The sequence below is a fragment of the Vidua chalybeata genome, chromosome 8 (assembly GCF_026979565.1).
Source record: "Vidua chalybeata isolate OUT-0048 chromosome 8, bVidCha1 merged haplotype, whole genome shotgun sequence".
In the NCBI taxonomy this organism is placed as follows: Eukaryota; Metazoa; Chordata; class Aves; order Passeriformes; family Viduidae; genus Vidua; species Vidua chalybeata.
This window is the reverse complement of record NC_071537.1, coordinates 33,050,707-33,072,301: the sequence shown is the minus strand read 5'-3', so window position 1 is coordinate 33,072,301 and position 21,595 is coordinate 33,050,707. Positions and strand designations below refer to the sequence as shown.

At 44.3% G+C, this 21,595-nt stretch overlaps 1 protein-coding gene across 4 annotated transcripts in view; it reads right to left on the bottom strand.

Annotated features, from left to right (window-relative positions):
• Window positions 1–20: 20 nt before the first annotated feature.
• The window catches only part of MICU1 (mitochondrial calcium uptake 1), an 88,550-nt gene continuing 66,975 nt past the window's right edge, over window positions 21–21,595 (bottom strand). For all 4 annotated transcript variants that reach the window (XM_053949607.1, XM_053949610.1, XM_053949609.1 and 1 more), the window contains 4 exons: window positions 13,194–13,331; window positions 8,064–8,172; window positions 2,632–2,721; window positions 21–755 (listed from right to left, as the gene is read on the bottom strand). In XM_053949607.1, coding sequence (XP_053805582.1) covers window positions 592–755; window positions 2,632–2,721; window positions 8,064–8,172; window positions 13,194–13,331 — 501 coding nt within the window. In that variant the 3' untranslated portion in view covers window positions 21–591. The remainder of the gene's footprint in view (window positions 756–2,631; window positions 2,722–8,063; window positions 8,173–13,193; window positions 13,332–21,595) is intronic.

Sequence of the window (21,595 nt, the reverse complement as noted above, 5' to 3'; positions counted from 1 at the left end):
ATGCAGAGACAGAGGCAGGCTGCTGTGAGCAACATCTTTACATGGTGTTTTACAGGACAGCACCCGTCAAACCACGCCTGTCAGCCCTTCCCAGTGCAATTCCCCATTCAGGAGATCAGTTAGGGAGCTCCTGCAGCAGGAGCCTTGTGCAAGGCAGCTCCACTACTTTTAGCTGCCCTCCTGCAGCAGGTGCAGCACGGAGCTTTTGGCTGGCTGAAATCCTGGCTTGGGATCCAGGAAATCCAGGAATTTTCCCAGGGAGTCCTGGGCTTTTCCCAGGAGCAGTCTGAGAATCAAAAGAACCCCCCCCCCATGCCATTTTCTCATAGCATTAAATAAAGGTGATTTGGGGCCCAGCTCTGGAGCAGGGCACATCACGCCATGCAGGTGGTGGCAGTAGAAGTCCTTTCCTTGTTCCTGAGGGCCAGGAGTATGAAGGAGCCAGCAGCAAGCAAATACAGCAGGCAGGATTTCTAACTTGGATTGACAAAACCCTCCTGGTACAGCCAGCCTGGGCTCCCCAGAGCCTGGTGCCACCCCGCTGTGCCCATGGGCTGATCCAGGGAATGGGGGTGCTCCTTCCCAGCCCTGCTACTGCTGCTTGGGAGCTGTGAAGTCCCACGCTGTCTCCTGGGCACACTTCCACATGGCCCTCATGAGCCGTGTGAAGCCCATGTCCTTGGGCTTCTCCAAGCCTCGCATCAGGCGCTGCTTCATGATGGCAACAAACTCCTTGTTGCTCAGCTCCCCGTTCCCTGCAAAAAAGGAGGAAAAACAATCAGAGACCCACCAGCAACCTCCTTGAAATGATAACTTTAAAGGGTAGCAGCCATGAGTGTCCTTTCCTGCAGAAACTGAGACCACACTTGGCTCCCACCTCCCAAAATATCCTGCTGAGCAAGGGTTCCTGAGCCACAGAGTTTAAATCCCAACCCCATGGATGCTTGCAGGAGGCAGAAAAGCAAATGCAAACCAAATGTCCCTGTCCTCCCAGGAAACACTGCTTTAAGTGGTTTAGGAAATTATGGGTGCACAATTTTTTCTAATGGAGTAGAAGGGAAGATTTCTTGGTCTGATTAATGAGCTTATGGAGAATGCAGCCACTGGGAAGCAAAATTCCAGCAAACTATCAAGGGCTGAGCAAAATTCCCTCCAGTGCTGCAGGTTTTTAATGTCTGTAAACACTGATGGAGTGAAAACAACAAAATAATAATAATAAAAAGTTGTCTGTGGCCTGCTTTTCTGCTTGGTTTCTTCCTTGGGGGACTCCTCTGGCAACCAGAGTCTTTCCCCCCAAAGATTTGCTATGAAAATATGTAGGAGATTCTCCTCTGAGAGAAGGCAAGCAGGGAATATTTGGATACACTTCAGCTCACTCTAATCTCCAGCCTGATCATCTGGCGTGAAGATTGTATCACAGCAGTGGTACTGAAGCACAGAGGAAAATAAAACAGGAGATGTGACCTTAGAAAGGTGCAAAGGAGCAGGCGGGGCTGAAACCAAGAGGGACAACAAAGAATAAATAAATACATTTTAAGTGTTCATACTTATGCTGCAGTGCTGCCACTCAGAGCTGCCAGATGCTGGCGACTGTGCTGGAGAAGCAGGGTGCCAGCCAGGACTCTGATTTTGGTTTGGCAGTTTTGGGCAAATGCAGGATTTCCTTCTTTCCAAGTCGGGATTGCTGTCACCTGGCAAGACTCCAGCAACTGCCATTAAATCCAGCCAGGAGTGCTTCAATGTGACAACAACTACCCCGGGGCACTCACACCCTCTGCAAAGCCAGCTTCCCAGCAGGGCACAGAGCTGCTACTAATTAATTAAAAATTAAGCTGACATTTGTCTAGGACTTTGGAGATAAAGCCTCAGACCGGCTTGTTTCCAACACTGGAGCACAACAGTTCATTTTGTTAAACCAACTGGAGTTCTCTGGGGGGGGAGAGGAGCAAAGTGTGCACACCAAACCCTCCCATCTGTGCTCCAACATCCACATTTCACAGGGTGGGTACCATTGGATACCCTTCCCAAAAGGGCAGGGGGAATGTGGGAAATGGATTTATAGAAAATTCTCAAAGCCTGACAGAAGGCTCACACAGTGTGCATCTGTATGCAAACTTTGAGATAAGAAATGCTGACTTAGAAATGCCATGGAACAGGACAGACATTGCTGAGAGAGAAATGGAACTAGAAACAAGTTTCAAAGGATGGCCTTGCAAAAATGACTGGATACTTTGGAGAAACAGAACAATGAAAGATGCATTGTAGTGGGACCCACGAGGGGTAATTTTAGATGATTGGCTTTAAGGCATTTACAGCATGGTGTGGCTAAAGCTGATAGGCCAAGAAACACTTACAGTGTATTGTTATTAGGAAATAGTTGGCTTCTGATTGTGATGGTGTGAATTTTAACATCTGCATTGTCTCACCCTTCACATGAGACTGAAAATGGAATAAAAGTGTTTAAAACGCCTCTCAGTTGCCCCATCTCTGGGTCAGAATAGAGCTTAATCCAACAGGGGATCACCACAGATGCATGGACAAAGAGCATGGCCAGAAGAGCCCTTTCCCCCTGGATTCCTTGTCCTGGACTGACTCTCTCCCAGGCTGGCTGAGGTGGGGGTGCTCACTCACCGTCGCAGTCGAAGAGCGCGAACACCACGTCGCACACATGGTCCGACAGCTCCACCTTGGCCACTGTCCTGGCCACCTGCTGCATGGTCACTGCAACACAGGGAGGGCACAGGGTCACACAGGGGGCAGGATGTGCCAACCACAGCAGGACACTCCTGTTCCTCCGTGGAAAACGGCCTTTGTGTCTTCAGAGAGGCCTGGAATAAGCTTGATCAACGAGGTGGCTCCAAGGAACAGCATTCCAAGGAATGCTATCAAGCATTCAACTCTATCAAGCAGGGAATTCAAAAAACTGGGAATTCCAAAAACTGCTTTTCCTGTTGTAACCCAGTAATTGCAGAATGAACCCACCCACCTGCCTGCAGGGAGCAGACCAGATTAACCTTGCAATAAAATAAAGAGTTGTAAGGAATTATTTCCCTTTTCTCCCCAGACTTGCAGCAGAGAAACAAGCACGAGTTTTATTCCCACCTTTAGAAAAGGACAATCCGTGGAGCTATGAATCTGGCAGGGTTAGGCAGTTGATTTTGCTGCACAAATGGGGAAAAAAAAAGCCCCCTCACTAGGCTGGTATGAGTGTATTTAAATTGCTTCTCTACAACACCATCCACAGCATCTGGGATCAATGTTTAGCTGTGGAGCAAGGGAAAAGAGAGAAGTGGTGCATCACAAAACCAGACTGAAACCACAAACAGCCTCTGCTTTCCTCCACAGCATCCTTATGGGTTTCTGCAACCCCAGTCCTTCAGGAATTTTGGAGTTAAGTGTGTCAAAAAGGAAAAAATAATCATCCAATACATACCGTAACTGGATTAATTACAAACCACATAAAATATTTCTAATGGGATTTTTTTCATTGATGTTTACATTATTGGTACCTTCCACCCTGTTTCTGCTCCCATGAGTGAAATCTGGGGCTTTCTGGGAGGAATTCACAGCCACCACCACGTCCTTTGCCCCATAAAACATCTCCTTTTACTAAATCATGCAGGAGAAAATTGAAATGATGCATTGTATATATGTAAAATATATATAATCTCAAGTAGGACCCTGCTTTTCCCATGTAATTATTCTTTTTGAGTGAAATTCCTTTTCTCCATGAGTGATGTAGCTCCAGTCAGCAGTTATTACTCTGTATTTCCTCAGACAGCAACAACAAATTTCATTTAATTTGTTGTAAATATAAAACTGCTCCTCAAGGTGCTTCAACTTTGGTGCCATCCTCCCCTCCTGGTGCCCTAGGTACCCTATGGCTGTAGCCTTACATGTAAAAAATAAAGTTGGAATGATTTCTTCATCACAGAATTCCAGACTGGTTTGGGTTAGAAGGGGCCTTAGAGCTCATCCAGTGCCACCTCTGCCATGGGCAGGGACAGCTTCCACTGTCCCAGGCTGCTCCAAGCCCTGTCCAGCCTGGCCTTGACACTTCCAGGGATCCAGGGGCAGCCACAGCTGCTCTGGGCACCCTGTGCCAGGGCCTGCCCACCCTCCCAGGGAACAATTTCTCCCTAACACCAAATCAAAATCTCCCCTTTCAATTTAAAACCATTGCCCCTTGTCTTAATTCCTTTAATTATAAGTTATGTTTTTCTGCTGAGATTTTACCACACCTTCCATCTCTGTAGGGAGACTCCTGATCCCTCCCCTCCTGCTTATTTTTCACAGCCACAGTTTTCCCAGCTGGAACTTGCACTCATGGCCACCAGTTCCTGCTTCCTCTCTTATTAATCCAACTGCACAAGTGTCAGCTCCATCCCATCGTTCTTGCTTGATGCCAAAATGACTTCACAGGGGCTGCATGACTGTGCTGTGCTGTTTTTTAAGGAATCACAAGGAAGAGGGAAATTGTCTCTGCTTTCACATCCACACACATGCTCCAGACCACAAGGTAGCTCGGGGAGGCAAATAAAATTGAAGCAAACCTGCTGGAGTAATTTCTTTACCATTTCACAAAATGAAATAAGTGCTGTCTGGGGAAATCTCTTAAAGCCTGTCCAGGTTTGGGGTTCTGGGATAGAAATTCTCCTGGATTTCATATAATCAAAAATGAGTTCCACATTTCTATCTTGAAAAGCTTCTAAAATTTCATGCATTGGTATCTCCCTTCCTTTAATGGTTCCTTTAATGAGCCATCTGAGTAATTTTATGCAAGTTTAGAGTCTGACACAGTTATCCTTTTTTTCCACTCTGATTCCCAGAACTGCACTGTGAGCAATGCCTCACTGAGTGCCTGCAAACGGGGCTTTGCTCCAGGCCAGAGCCTCGCCAGATGGCAAACTTCACTTCTTCCCTCCAACTTGGCATTAATCACACATGTGGCCAAAAGGATGGACAGCTGGGCTGCTGCCTTTGTTTTCCAAATGGCACTGGGGTGATGGGAGCAGAGCTCCCTGCCCTGGGCCATTCCAGGATGGAAAGGCAGGACACGTGTTTTGGGCTCCCAAAAATCACCCTCACGTTGATGCACACATTTCATTTCAAGGCTCCCAGTTGGAAATGTTGGATGCTATCACTGGCAGTTTAGCTACCAAAATCTATTTAACTTTTTACAAATCATTTGCATGAGTACATGCTGGAACACCCACCCAGGAAAGAGATGGATAAGCCTTGTGCAATCCTGTGTGCACAGCACATTTTCTTTGCTCTTCTCAAACTGCAGCCCTGCAGCTGAGCAGAAGCTGTTTTGACATCAAAGGGAGCATGACAGAAAGTCATGGAGATCAGGGAGGGGGAAAAAAAAAAAAAAGCAGAGCTGCCAGACTAAAGACAGAGCTGTTTGTGCAACATCCACAGACAGAAATATGGAAAGAAAGGAGATTCCTTGGAGACATCCCAAACCTGACTGCAGGTGGCCCAGGGCCAGTGGTTGCAGGGGATCCTGGTGGACACCAGGGTCTCCAGAGATCCCTCCCAACTACCAGCACTGCAATTATTCCAGAGGAGCAATCCAAGCTGTGCTTCCAGGGGGGTTGACTTCTTCCATCCCTCTCCAAGGCAGAGGAAAGCAAGCAGCAATTCCATGACTGCATTCCAGCTCACCTCTGCCCCCTTCCAGATCCCCTGTCCACTCTGCAGCCGTTTCAAGCAGCATCATTCAAGTAAAATGATTTTCCATTAACCTCTCTGGGGCTCCAGCCCTGCTCCAAGGCACACATCAGCAATGGGCTCAGCTGTCTCCCCATGCTTTGGCCCATCCATGCCTTACCCTAAACCCCAAAGGAGTTATCCCACAGCTCTCTGCTGGCAGAAGGGCTGCTTGGAAAGCCTGGCTGCACACAGTGCCAGAAAAAGTGCAATTCATACCCTCCTAAAAGGGGAATAAGCACCAAATTCAGTTCCTGTCCTGCTTCCAGCTGTGAGCCCAGGCTGGGGAAGTCTTCTAAGGAATGCTTATGATTTAGGAGAATGACAGCTATTATGTTGCTGGGAAAATGAAAGATGGGCTAACAAATAATCTGGGTGTTTTTAAATGGGTCATTAAAATACAGGTTTATGATCCTTTTTAGAAGAAGAAGCAACTTTAATTCAGCACAGAAAACAGGTTGTCAAGCTCTGGCTGTTTGGTACCAGCCATTTTTTCCCCTATGAAATTTTAAACAGCCCTTCTAAAATCACAATAATGTTTGCTGTATTGTTAAGCAGCAAATTATTACACATACTAACCTTTTCCTAGTCCACATCCCAGAGTAATTTTTACATTTGTTAGTTTGTAACCAGCAACCTTGTGAAAGCTTCACTTTTGGGAGGGCACACCCCATTTATGGTTTACTTAAATCTGATCCCTGCCCAAGGAAGGTTCTCTTACCCCAGACAAACACTCCCAGCTCAGTGGCTGCACAAGCTCATTAATGGCACATAATTAAACAGCAATCACACTGATTTACCAACTGCACACAGACCTAAATTCTGGGAAAATGTATATTCCATGACAGGACAAATGCTAATTTCCTGTAGGCACTGAGTATATTTGATTTGCTGGGCTATTACCTCCTCTGGGATGCTGCAGAAAGGGCTCAGAGCAGCAGCAACATGCCCAGACTTGGTATTTTAAATGAAAGAAAACTTTTAAATGAAAGAAAATCCTTTCAGGTTAAGTCTTAAGGTAATGATGATCTAAACCAAAGAGTACAGATTATTTCCCTCCAAAAAATTTAAGATGAGAAGGGCTGCTGACACACACAAGAAGAAATGTGACACGTTTGTGTCCCTCTGTAATTCCACTGTCCCAAAACCTATTAATGCCTTAATATTCCCACAACAGCAGCAGTTGGAATAGCTGACTTCCAAAATGTTTAATTCTGCAGCTGCCTAAATGAATCAGCTTTAACTTCATAGCAGACAAGAGTTTCCACTTAGCCTAAAAATCTTTTAATGAGTTTGCCATCTTTTTTTATATTCTCAGTCTGTTAAAAAAAAAATCCCTCTTAAAAAAACCCAAAGACCAAAGCACTTGTGACAGATCCTGGCAGCAGAGTGGGACTTGGTTTGAAATATATTTTGGGGATTTTTTGCCTTTTTTTTTTTTTTTTTTTTTTTAATCAGTGTGTCAGATCTAAGAGCATACCTGAGACAGACCAGCTCAGAAAAGGAAACATGATGAGGAGGATATGGATTGGTCTGATCAATAAACCACATTATTATCAAGTTCTCCAGGAAACACCAGCTCTGAGCATTATTCAGCCCACTCCTCGGGACTGTGGGTTATCTGAAATAGAGTTTCTGGACAGACTTTAATGCTCAGTTTGGGACTTCAGTGGTTGTTCCAGTGTTCCTCCTCTTTCCCCCTGGCACTCCCAGGAGCTCCAAAGGTGTTTGCCACTGCTTGGCTTTCCAATCAGAAATGCAGCATCCAGCCCTTATTTCTAGGCAAAGTCTATGATTTTTGAGCAAAGCTGAAACAAAGCAAGGGTTGAGCAGTTCCTATCACCAGCCCCACTGCTGCGGTGCCTCTGCCATGTGGATCAGAGACCTCCACAGAAGATAACTCTGCAAGAATTTTTTTACACTCATTTTTGAAGTCCTTTGTAGAAGGAGAAAAAAGGTCACTTCAGAAGATGGGGATGAAGAAGAAACAGTGGTGTCCCTGGGAACCACAGCCTGTGGCACACTCATTAGATCACCTTGCCTCTGCACACAGCAGAATGGTCCTTCTGAAGGAACCACCATGAAACCACTGCTTCCTCATCCATTCAGGCTACACACACCAGCCTTTCTTCTCCCTGTATCTAAAACTATGGAAGTAGAAAACCCGAAATCCCTCTTTATCCATGGATGCAGCGAGCTAAGCACCTCATTACAGGGAGGAATTGAACTTTGGGTACATTTGTAACCTATCAGCCTGGGCTTGTCTGACATCTTCCCAGCTCCAAAAGACCTGGCATGAGTTGTGCTCCCTCAGGCTTTCAGCATGTAACATCCCACAGGTTTTATACCTTTATCAAGAGAAGCTCCAGCCATGTGGTAGAAGCTCAAAGCCGTGTCAACATCATTTATGTTCTTCAGAAAAGTGAAGAAGTTCTCCACCTCCTCAAAAGTCAGCCCCTACGACAGAGAAAAGGAAATGGTAGTGATGGGAAAAGGAGATCATGGACACTCCTGGAAATGACACACTGGCCTGAAGCTGTAGGCAGAAGGGAATTCATCTGCTCACTCCAAAAACTCAGCCAAAACCACTTAAGGATGTGGGTTGTGACCTGTGCTTTTGCTCCCCTCCTGGCCCCACCAGTCCCACAATGGGAAGGGACTGGAAACCATTTCCCAGGTGAGCAGACCTCAGATGCAGGAGACCACTGCAAACAGGTGAATTGATGAATTTGTTGGAAGCCTGAACACTTGCAATGACAATATCAAACAGTCCATGTTGGAAGCCTGGTTACTGAGAATTTGAGACTTTCTGTGCTGACAGGCACTGACCCCCAAGAGAGAACACTGCATTTGATCTAAGGCCATAGAAAAGGCTTCCAAAATTAAATGCTAAAACTAAGACTATAGGTGTGTAGTTTGAATAAAAGTGAGTAATATCACATAGTAAAAACCTTAAGAGTTTAAGATTTTAAAGTTTAGTAATATATACAAAGCAAGATACAAATTTTAGAGCAGAAGCTAGTCCTTCTTCTTCACCTTCTCCATGAGTTTAAGCAATATTGTGTAATTAGATAAAAAAGTCTGCATTGCAAGTCACAAGTAGTTAGTTATTGAGTTAAAAGTAAAAATAATTTAAGTGTAATTTCTTAATTAAACAGCTTATCCTTAAAAGACCTGGTGGAGAGAGGTAAGTCTCCATTTTGTAGTTTGTTAGAATGAAGTGCTGCAGAACTCAGGGTTTGTGAGACTGTAACACAGATAAGAACTAATAAACATCTGAGTCCAAACAAGAAATACCATCTCACACATTTCATCCCAACCCTGGCAAAAAAAAAAAGACACAAACTCAACAAGCCTGTGCACTGTAAGGTCTCTCCCACGAGATTCAGGGATCCCTGGGGGAATCCATGTCTCACCCAGTGTGGCAGAAGGTGACACTGAAGCACAGAAGTGTCCCAGTTTGCTTTGCTGCTGGAGGCAGGATCCCTGTCTGCTCCACCTACCTGGGCCAGGTGAGCATGCGCTCAGGTGAGAGCCAAGCTCTGGGACAGTCGTGGAAAAACATCCTGAGATCTCCAGGAGAAGAACTGCTGATGAACACAGCTCTGGGAACCCCACCTGGTTACACTACACCTGATTTTATCACCCTGTGCAGCTCCAGCACAGCCACAGCAGGGCCTTGTGTAGGCTGGCCTGGAACAGAGGCTGGACAGAGCTAAAGAATAAAGCAGGGATTTATTAGGAGGCCTCAGTGGATCAACCTTGGGCAGCACAAGAGCCCAGCCAGGGCTGCACCCAAGATGAACCAAAATGGTCCCAAAATGGACAACCGGTCATGGGGTCTCTCACTTTGATCAGTTCTGCTCCATTTGCATATTGGAGTTAATTGTTCAATTACAGCTCCAGCTCATGAAGTCCCACCCTGCTTGTTTTTCTCTCCTCAGCCCATGTTGTTTGTGTTCTTGGGCCTGAGATTTGGATCTTGGTCCCCAGTTGGAGAAGGAATTGTTTTGTCTCCCTGCTCTACGAAGAGAGCTTACCAACACTTAATATGAAGTTCAGACTTCATATAAAGCAGCACAGAATCTGAAAAATATAAAAGCTAAAACCCGAGGCATCAATGGGACAAGAGCTGGAGCCTCCAGCTCCTCCAGCAGAGCCACGGCATGGAGCCAAGGGAGGAGGTGAATCATCACCACAGTAATAACCACTCAGACTCCCTCTCTGGGAGACATAAATCAGCTTGTCAAGAGGAGTTCAGGTTCAGGCTCCTCCTATCCTGCCTGGCACGACAGATTGATAAAGCAAGATATTAAAAATCCAAACTGCAGAACACAGCATAGCTCCACAACTTGGATGTGTTCAGCAGGTACTGTCAAATATAAATTTACACAATCTGCTGTAACTCTGCTCAAACGACTTCTAATCAGGGAAGAAGCCACCAATCTTTTGAAAGAAAAAGAACATTTTTAAGGTCTTTCCATACAGACATTTGCAGCTTGTTCCTATCTTGGCCATAAGTGAGTATGTGGCCCTACTCTGATGATCTATGTGTGCACTGACACATGCAATAGCAGCTTTGCCAGCCCTGGACTCATGGATCTGGGCCAAAAAGGATGAGATGGCAAAATGGGAGAGCACATGTGAACAACAGAGCTGACTGAAGAGAGAAATCCCTGGTGACACTGCAGGGAGCTTTCCTTGAATGTCTGCCTGCTCCTCTTTCTGAGAGGAACACTAGGATGTACAGCAGAATTAAATTAAATACTGTCCTAGGAAAAAAAAATAACCCAGTAAATCAGGTACTTCTGCAGGAAGCACTGCAAAGATCCCTCTGTTTTGTACAATGGTTCTACAAGAGAAAATACCTTTGCAATGATCATGATTCCTCCCTGCCAGAGCAGGGCACTGGGAGTGTGGAAAGCCTGGAGGAACCATGAGGTGTGTGGCCACTTTCAGGCCAGCAGAAGACATTGTGCTGTGATCTGCCTGCTCTGTCTGGGACATCTGGGGTTTGTAGTGTTCTAAGTAAGTAAGTGTTCTAACCTTGTATTTTCCTGGAATTCCCAACATGGCAGATGCCAAGGCCAAGCAGCACTGCTGTCTGTGCATAATGGAGCCCTGTTTGGAATCCTGGAATGGTTTGGGTGGGAAGGGACCTCAAAGCCCATCTCATTCCATGGTGTCCCATCCACTATCCCAGGATGCTCCCAGCCCCACCCAACCTGGCCTTTGTGGTCCTTTCACCAGCTGAAAAAACAAAACCAGAGACACACGTGTATCCTACAAATCGTGGCTTTCATGTGGACAAGACCAGTGAATGTCTGCAGCAAGAACACCATCAGTGTTATGATTTTTTTTTTTTTTGAGGAATCCTATAGGTGAGGCTGAGATCGGCGTTAACTCTGTTCCAGCTACCAAAATAAAATACAAATCAGAGACTGGGACAGCCTCAGGCAAGTCAACAGATGAATGATCACATCTTTCAAGGCATTTGTAGCTCCAGATGTTAATTCATAATCAGCTGAATGAATCCCTTCATCACCCACATAATCCTCACAAAACATAAGCACGGAGACTCCAGAGGCACTTACCTGCTTGTAACACAACAGCTCAAACATCTGCAAAAATGAGGGCTTTTCACCTGGGAACCCAGGTTCAGCCAGGAATTCCACCTCACTGCCACCCCCTGCTATCTCCACAGAAAAATACCCCAGCAAGCACATGTGGGAGATGACATGAATCACTGGCTTCTGAAGAGACAGATTGGTTTTCCAGCAGTTAGGGAGGCATAAACCAAATCATACATTGCTTCTGAATGTTGCTGATGACTCAGGTCCTTTTTACCAGGAGAAAAGCAGCTGTGTAAGTACAACTTGGGGAGTAGACTCGTAAGCAATGTTAGACAAAACAGAGTGTGGCAGCTCTGCTGAATAGGCAAAGTTCACCTACTCAGGGTAAGACAGGATTTTTCCTCAAGAAAAAAAAAATTAATGAAAGCAGATTAGCAGTTAATAGAAGAAAAACTTATCATTCTCAAAAACAGGAATGCAGAATAACAGCCTTGGAAAACAGCTACAGATTAGATTAAACCCAGAATTTTGTTGTTTTGGAGGCTGCCAGGGTTGCCTTGTGCAGTCAAGATAATTGCACCAGACAAAGAAGACAGGTTTGGCAGATTCCATAAGAAAGCTCTCTCAAAAGAACTGCACTTCCAAGGGAAAGCCTTGCTGGGTGAGTTTGGGACAGTTTCTGGGCATTTCATCCTCACAGTGTAAGGAATCATGAATTTTGCACCAATTCTATTCCTTACAAATATAAATTTTTTTGGTCCTCTTGCCCATTTTCTCTCCTTGAAAGTCCTTGGAATAAAGGAAGATAAAGATTTGCTCTGAGTCTGGCTGGCTGTAAATAGAAAGACAATCTGGCTGATTTGGGGATGAGCAATAAGGTAAGAACAAGAAGCTCTTCTTCTGGCACAGATGTCAGGGTCTTGGCTTACACATGAAAGGAAGAAAACATCTGCTGTAGGAAACCTTCCAAAAGAAATTCCTTTGCCTCTTTTCTCACACAGCCAGCTACTGTTCAGTAATATCAATACACACATACATACATATATATATATAAACCTAAAAATCACAGCAAAAGAATCAACAATTTGGAAACTTCAAAACCAGAGCTGATATTTTTCTATTAGACACACATTGCATTTAAGCTCTTTTTCCTGGAGAAATCAAAATATTCCTGTTAATGTAGGAATCCCATTAAGGAACAAAAAAAGCTGCAGACCCTGGTCAGAACTTGTGTTTTATAACACACTTGGCACCTAAACCAGTTAAGAAATAAACTCTGGTGCTGATGTCAGAAGAAAGCAGCTCTAAAACAGCCAGCCAAAGACTTTCCATCTATTCTCACTTTGATGAATTGCTTGTTTATATCCCAGTTAATAAAAGAACATTCTGGCTTAATAAAAGTACATCCATTACAGGGGCAGATGTAAAATTCTAATGCTCAATAATTTCTCAGCCCATACTTGCCTTACCTGATAAAGCACATCTTGTGGTATGGATATCTTATTCCAAGGACTCTCACTGAATTAATGAGTGTAGGGTCTGCAAACTTACTCCTCTCTAAATTGTGAGTAATTTTTCCCAGAAGTTAATAACTAAATAATAAACTGCCTGGTCACAGCAGCTAATGAATCCAAGGTCGAGCCAGGAACTGGGAGCTTCAGTGTTTGTTCTGGCTCCAGACCCAGGGTGCCATTCAGCAAATTGAATTTTTAAAATTACAGCATCTATTTTCATAAGGAATAAACCTACAGCCTGCACTGGACACCAACCACTGCACTCCCAGCTCTTCCCTCTCTCTCCACCACAGCTCAACATGGAGCGAATGCTTTCCTGAAGAAGATGGGGATTGCTTAACTCATTTCTCAGCTGAGAAATTTTCCCAAATTTTTCATGAATGCCACTGACCTCTCCATCCTGGAAGTGCTTCTTGAGCTGTTTGAGCATGACAGTGAGCTTCTTGGACTGCACCCCGCTGTATGCCAGCAGCATGCTCCCGAACTGCCGCTCCGTGATCCGCCCGTCCACCGGGTCGTGCCGCTCAAACTGCGAGGGAAAAGGGAACAGGGACTTGAAAACCAGGAGCAGCACAGAGCTCCACCTGAGGTATGAAGCATACAAAAGGCACCATAAAGAATTAACATTGCAGGAAAAACAGGAGAAGTGGGTTCACATTGCAGGTGAAGGAGAAGTGCTGATGGGTTCCAGGATCTGCTTTCCCCAGGATTGTCTCTCCAGATTCTCCCTATGTGCAATTCCTTGGACAGCTCTTGGAGAAGCCTTTGTTGGAGTCCTGGATGCTGAGAATTTTAGGCTTTCTGTGCTAAGAGACTGTAACCCCCAAGAGAACACTGCATTTCACAGAATTCACAAAATCACTGGGTTGGAAGAAATCTCCAAGATCATCGAGTCCAACCCAGCCCCAACACCTCAGCTAAACCCTGGCACCCAGTGCCACATCCAGTCTGTTTTTAAACACATCCAGGGATGGGGACTCCACCATCTCCCTGGGCAGCCATCCCAGAACTTTATCACTCTTTCCTATAAAACTTTTTCCTAATATCCAACCTATATTCCCTTGGTGCAGCTTGAGACTGTTCTGTCAGTTCCTGGAGAAAGAGCCCAACCCCACCTGAGCACAGCCACCTTTCAGGTGAGTTTTCATTTGACCTGAGGCTGTAGAGAAAGTTTCCAAAATTGATTGATAGCACTAAGATTACAAGTGTGTAGTTTAATTAGAAGTGTGTAATATCACAGAGTAGAAAACTTAGAGTTTAAAATTTTAAAATATAACAATATATATGAGACAAAATAAAAGTTTTAAGACTGTAGCTAAATGTTTTTCTTCACTTCTTCATAAGTTTAAGTAGTATTGTATAATTAAACAAGTCCACATTGCAGACTTCAAGTAATAAGTTATTAAATTAAAAGTAAAAATAATTTAAGTGTCATTTCTTAATTAAATAGTATAACCGTAAAAAACCTTATATAAAAAATTTAAACATTTTATAACTTATTAATAAAACACCATAAAACTCACAACTTATAATATAAATAAAAATAATAAACATCTACATCTAAATACAAAATACCATCTCAAGCACTCCAATCCCAACCTTAACAAAAGTTTAAAAAACTCCAAAAACCAACATTTAATGGTGTCCCAGTGTGAGGACACCTGTTGAGGTCGGGATCTCCCTAAAGAAACAGAGATAACAGCTGTGAGCTGGAAAGAAGAAATCCCCAGGGAAAAGAAAGCAGAAAAAAGGAAGAAAAAAGAACTCAGCAATCCCTCCCAGCTTTATCCTGCAGGACTGGGCTAACGAGTGGCTCCGTGGCTGCTCTAAACAGGGACAGTGATTAATAAAGCAAAGTCTTGCAAAGGTCTTCTAATTTTACTCTTCTCTGCTCCAAGGCCTGTACTTCCCTTGCAGTGTCTCAGCAAGGGAAGGTTCATGGATGTCTCCAGACTTCACCTTCCCGAAGTTCTCCTCATCCTCAGACCCTTCCAGTCCCTGGCTTTTACAAATGCTGCTGTGAGGCCCCTGCAGAACTTCCAAAAAGCCCTTGGGCAGAGAAAGGTTTTCTCCAGTAATCCATGTCTCCTGCAGGAGTTTGTCTCCTGGCTCCCACCGCAGGGAAGGAGGGAAGAGCCATTCCCCAGCTTGGGAAGGTGCTGGTGGGAGCACCAGCTCTTTGCCCACTGAATAATGGGGATTTCATCCTTTCCTTTCCCCCTCCTCTGTGAATCTACAAGCATCAACATTAGACTTCACCCAGCTTCACAGATTTCAGTACTTGGGATAGATAATAGCCCTTCAAATTTACCAGGAAACACAAGACCCATACTCCAGCTGATCACAAGCCAGAAGATGACATTTAACAACAAAATTAATTTTTAAACTTGTGGGGAACAACTTGGTACCAGTGATTGACATTCTGCTGCTTGCTGAGCTGACCATTCCAGACTCAGCTGCTCTTCAGTGCTAATGAATTTTTAATTATTACCATATCAACCAGATTTTGGCTGCTTTTCTCAGTGGGAAACCAAGGAATTCCTGGTAAGTGGAGCACCAAGGCTGGAGGATTTGTATGGGGGACTCTGGCAGGAGGCAGATTCCAAATGGAGAAATTCTGCTCCTCAGCCCCCTTGTGCTTTCACCTGAGTGGTCCCCCCACAGTTTTGGGGGAAAAATGGTTATTTTTACTGTCATCTGATACAGGCTTTGGGGATCACTCATGATGCAAAATGTGGGCCTCTCCATTCTCCTGTGCTGGGGAAAGGAGAGGGAAAACTCATTTGTTGGAAATGTTCTTCGTTAAAAAGCAAAAGTAGTATTTTCTGCCATGCCCGAAGAATGCAAAGAAAATGGCCCTGGGACACAAAAATTTGCTATCAGTGCTGCTTCAAAAGCAGCACTGATGCTTCCTTCTGCTGTAATATTCCTAATTTCATCCCCAAAGACACAAATCAGCATTTTTCTTCCAACAGCCTTAAAATACCCCAAGTTTTAGCAGAGCTTTAGGCAGCATCTTTAATTAAAGGCTAGGAAATGGGTCCAAATATCTCATATCAACCTCCTAAGTGGTGACTATGCTTAGAAAAATCTCAAGTTGGTGTCTGAAAGGCCATCAGCCCCCTCTCCCCCTGCCCTGCCTTAAGGATCAAACACTGGGCAGCTCCATGGGGTAACACAAGCAAGCACAGCTCCCTGCAGATGGGGAAATAAAGAACCAGCTCCTTGCAGGTGTTTTTTTTTTTTTTTTTTTTGAACTAAACCTTCAGACTGTGGTCTGTTTTGTATTACCAGATGCAAAAAAGACCAGGAAGGAAAAATTTAAATATTTTTCATTTTTCTACTGATACACCACACAACTATTCACAAGAAATAAAAAAAAGCCTGGAAACTATGGAGTTTATGCTGCTTATTATTTATCTCACTTTGAAATGAACATTTCTAACATTAAACCAGAACACTCAGATGCCCACTGTCACGTACAGTGGTGCTCACTGCAAAGGTCAGCCCAGAGAGGGGCTGGGAAGTGAGAGCTGGTCCACATCCAGTTCCCAAATTCCAATAGAACCACCAGTGAACTGAGCAAAAGCAACAGCATCACAGTGAGGGATAAACAAAGTTCAACTCTTGCCTCCAAGCTGTTGTCAGATGCACTTAAATTAATTACAGAAGGGATAAGCAGGCCATGTCATTTAAAGAGAAATTTCAGGGAGGGAATTCTGTTTATTTTTTTCTGCTGTGTCAGAGATTATGTTGATCCATACAGAAACTGGGCTTCAAAGGATTTGTGAGTGGAAACCCACTGATTCCTGATGAAAGAAAACCCCCAGCTACCCCTGACCCCCCTTTCCTGGGAGCAGGGGTACATTTATGCTCCTCTATCCTCTGGAATGTCTTCTAGCCAAGCACAACTCACCACTTGGAAATGAAGGAGGGTGCAAAGCCTACAGGAATTTTTCTTTCAGTACTCCATACACAGCCTACAAATAGTGTTAAGTGTTGAAATCCTCTGGGTATTTGAAAAAGCAGGAGAAATAGTGCCCATTCCCAGGTAATCACAATGATCTGCCTCCATGCACAGGATGATACTGTACAGGTTATTTTTCTGTTCACTGGGGGGGGGAAATAACCCCACACCCTACAAGGAAGGGATGCAGGGCACAGCACACTGGGCTTTATTACACCAAACAAGTCCTCTGACAGCCTTCTGCCCTCTCATGGATCTTAAAGAAGGAAAAGCAGGGCCAAAGCAGTGCTCACCCAGCATTATCCAGAGAGGGGTGGAGCAGCTCCTGCTCCCACCAGGACAAGCAGAGGACAGGGGGGTGCTACCCCATCCCAAAATCACAGACACAATGGGCCAGCGAGTCCAGCACCTCCGGAGCAGCTTCCACCGGCAGCCACTTGGTGCCAGCAGTGGATTCTGCATCTGCATGAGGCAAGGAGAAGGGGAGAGAATGCTGGCCAGTGTTCTTCCTGCAGGTCAGGACACCTGAGGTGCTGAAATTAGCTGGAAATATAAAAAGGCTGTCTTTTGAAATTCATTCAAAGCCAAGCGACGTGAAAGGAAATCCGAGGCATTTATGGAACAGTTCAGCAGGAACTGTAGTGACAGGACAGGAGGGAATGGCTTCAAATTAAAAGAAGGGAGGTTTACACTGGGTATTAAGAAGAAATTGTCCCCTGGGAGGGTGGGCAGGCCCTGGCACAGGGTGCCCAGAGCAGCTGTGGCTGCCCCTGGATCCCTGGCAGTGCCCAAGGCCAGGCTGGATGGGGCTTGGAGCAGCCTGGGACAGTGGAAGCTGTCCCTGCCCATGGCAGGGGTGGAATGAGATGAGCTTTAAGATCCAGGCAATTCTGGAATCCTACTGGAGGGGAAGAAGGCAGCAGAAATGAGGTGCAGCCTTTGACTTCACCAGCTTTGCTAGCCCAGTCCCTGATTTTTTTTTTTTCTGGTTTTTCTTTTGGTTTTTTTTTGGGTTTTTTTTTGGTTTTTTTTTTTTTTTTTTTTTTTTTTTGGTTTTGGTTTTTTTTTTTTGTTATTTAAAAGCCTACCTTTAACCTTACACACATGTTAAATAGTCCCAAACTCCCCCCTGCCCAAACCTGACAGGATGAGCATATTCCTGCTTCTCTATAAGATGAAATTCCCAGATTTGTTCAAATAACCCCACTCTCCCTCCTTCTGAGAAAAAAGCTTTCTCACATGAGGAGAGCAGAGGACAAATAAGAAATTTCCCCTGCTTCTACATCTCCTTAATTGCACAACTTTATGGGAAGGCAATACAAGAAGCCATCATAAAAAACCAGACCCATAATATCTTTTCTTCCTTGCTTCAATGTTATTTTCCTCCACTAACTCAATCCATCTTCCCCTGCAGGAAATCAAATCCCAGGCTCTGAGGAGCATCCAGCCCAAACCAATTCAGAGACACCACCACAAGAAACATCCTGGTGGAAAAAGAAAACCTGCTGGAAGTTCCTAAATGCAGACATTGGTTTCCTTCCATCTCTCCTTCTGCCAGCAAGGCTCACCAGTGGGAAATGAAGTAGCTCCACTTGGACTCAGAAAAAGGCCAAGTTTGGGTACCACACACCTCTCATGGGAAGGTTTCTCTTTCCAGCTGACTCTCCTTCCTCCTCAATAAATTTGTCATAATCAGTAGAGTTAATAGGGGAAGATTCTACCTAAAACTCCAGTGCTAAAATCTGTGGGAAAGCAATTTATAGAGAATTTTCAAAGTTTGATATAAGGTTTACACGGTATGTATTTGTATGTAAACTTTGAGATAAGAAGCGTTGACTTAGAAATGTCATGGAATAGGACAGATGTTGTTGAGAGAGAAATGGAATTAGAAATAAGTTTTAAAGGATGGTTTTGTAAATAAGACCAGATACTTTGGAGAAAAAGAACTATGAAAGATGTATTGTAGTAGGACTTTTGAGGGGTAATTTTAGATGATTGATTTTAAGGTTATTTATAGCATGGTGTGGTAAAAGTTGATAGATTAAAAATGTTTATAAAGTACTGTAATTAGAAAATAGTTGGCTTTTAATTGTGATGGTGTGCATCATAATATCTGTATTGTTTTACTCTTCACATGAGACTGAAAATAGAATAAAAGTTTTTAAAACATTTCTTGGCTGTTTTATTTCTGAGTTCTCAGTTGCCCCATCTCTGGGTCAGAAAAGGGCATAAACCAAAAAATATCCCCTCTAACCAGAGAATGGGAGTTTAAAAAACTGCTTAAAAAAGTGATTTTGTGATTGCTGCCACCAGACCCAGCTGGGCCCAAGAGAGCAGCTGGGGAGGGGACACCAAAGCCCTCAGAGAGGGCTCAGCAGCACCAGACAACCACGAGTGGCTGTCAAAAGCTCCCATGGAAGAGTGGGATAAATTGATTGCACTCCCCCCTCCTAAGCTGGCATTTTTGGGCTGGACACACACTGGTGGCTTATGTCTCTTGCTTTGTTCGCCGAAGAAGAAAATGGCTAAAATAACCTCTAGGCCCTTGCACTTGGCACAGGCACAAACAGCATTTGGGATCTACCAAATCCCATCGGTGCAGGAGGGAAACACCCAGTTGTAACTCGAGCCAGCACAATGAAAACACAGCTCAGACTTTTCCTAAAGCAATACCAAAAGGATATCCTTCTCAAACACTCACATTAGCTAAATATCCAGCTGTATTTTAGGAGGCTCCTAAATTTCTAGGAAGGTTTCCCCTAAAAACCAATCAAACAGATGATGTATTCCCTACAACCTCAAAGCAAGGATCTTAAATAAATAAATGTATATGTGCCACATTCCTAATTGAGATAGCAAAGAGAAATATATCTTCAAGGACATTTGGATGGGGAGAGAAGTGTTGAGGGATGATCTTTGAGCTTCTTTCTGCAGGTTAAAAAAAAAAACATCCATGGGAGAAAATCTTGCCAATACAAATTCTATCAGGTTTAGGGGTAGTGGAAAAAGGTGACCTGTTCCCAGAGCTACTCTGTGCATAATAAGGAATCAAAAGGATCTAGGAAATAATTATTTGTAGGGTAATATTCAGATTCATAATATATGACCCTTTAAAGTGGTATTTGCTCAAAGCTTTATTTGACAGGCTGTAATACATTATTTATCTGCAAACTACTGCAGCACTGGCTCTGTTTACTGTTCTGGAGAAGGAGGCTGCCAGGATCTCTCATCAAGTTGCATATACAACTCTGACAGGAAGAAAAAGAAAGTGGAAAACACTATATATCTCCCTACATCCAGCAACCTCGTCCATCCAAAAAAATGTAATGTATTTGTGAGTAAGCTGAAGTGTTTGCACAGGCACTGAATTACTGCCAGAAAAAAAGAAAGGGAAAAGTTTCTAAAGGCTTTTTGTTTGGGAAGATTGAAGAGTTAAAGAACTAATTTTTTTGGGGGGATAATTATGCTGAAAGGTTTCTTCCATGGACATGGATCTATAGCACTGGGTTTTGCAAGATGAAGTTCAGCCTGCTCTGAACACAGCCTACAAAGAGCCCCTGGGTGTAATTACTGCATTATTTGGTAAAACCCACTCAAAGACACAGCTCTAGAGATGTTCAGAGCTGCCAAAGCAGGAGGAATGAAAATGGACAGGAGGAAATGCCAAACCCAGCCTGGACCATCGCCTCTCTTTACCTTAAAAAATAATAAAGAAATGAAAGAAATGGGGGCTATTTTCACATGAGAAAAATCTAATCTTCCAAATGCTCTCCCTGTTCACACTTTCCCCCCTCTGTCTAAGTGAATCTGTAGCAGCCAGGTTAAAAATGTCCATCTGTCAGCAGCAGTGCAATCCCAGAAGACCTGATGTTGGAGAGAAGCTTTGGAGATTTCATTGACCTTGGCAAGCCACTGCTGCCTGCAAGGGGGGAAAATTCATTCCCATCACCAGCCACTTGTTCCGCTTTAATGAGCGATTAAAAAAAGGTTATGTAAAGATGGCTGCACCTGAACTTCAGCCCCATGGATGAAAATATCTTCCTGCAGGCTCTGAGCAGATCAGTGTTTTGAAATTCTGTGCAGTGAGGGAACGACAGGAAGGAAAGCTGAAGAAAAGGAATCAGTAATGCTAAGGAAAAAGGACACATATGATAAATTAAAGGGATGGGGAGGGGGAAGAGCTGAGAAATCTCCTCCCATCCCTGCTCTCCAGACCTGGCTCTGTTGCTGCCATCCCTGCCCTTGACAATGCTCCTGGTACCACGAAACACAGCAGTTTTGCTGTCCTGCATGCTCCCTGAATAAGAGGGAAGTTCAGAAGCAGAACAAACTCCCAATCCTCCTGCAGGAAAACACACAGGACAGCAGAGCTGCAAGAACCTGAGTGAAGCCATTACTCTGAAAAATCCCAATATCTAAGTCTCCATGGAACTGCTGTACACAGTTTTATTAAGAAATACAGCTCCCTCACTGCCTGTTAAGAGCTCACACTGTTTTCTGCTTGACCTTGGTGTTCAGTTCTCCAAGAAGTACAAGTTTGCAGGAGTTTAATTCAGCCCAGCAGGGAAGAGTGTCCTGCTCCCACATCCTTCCTTCATCAGCAGAAGCAAAGCCAGGGCTGAAGCACAGCCAGCAATGTGTGGAGCTGCAGAGCAGCTCTGAATTCAAAGCCTCAAACGGGAGAAGGAGCTAGAGGACTGAGGTGTTTGTTCATCCAGCAGAAGGAGGAGGCACAAGTCAGGTACCTGCTACAAGAACACAGACATCCCCAACCTCTTGCCCACCAACTTCTGCTGCCCCCTGGCTGTCGGCTAACTTGGTTGTGC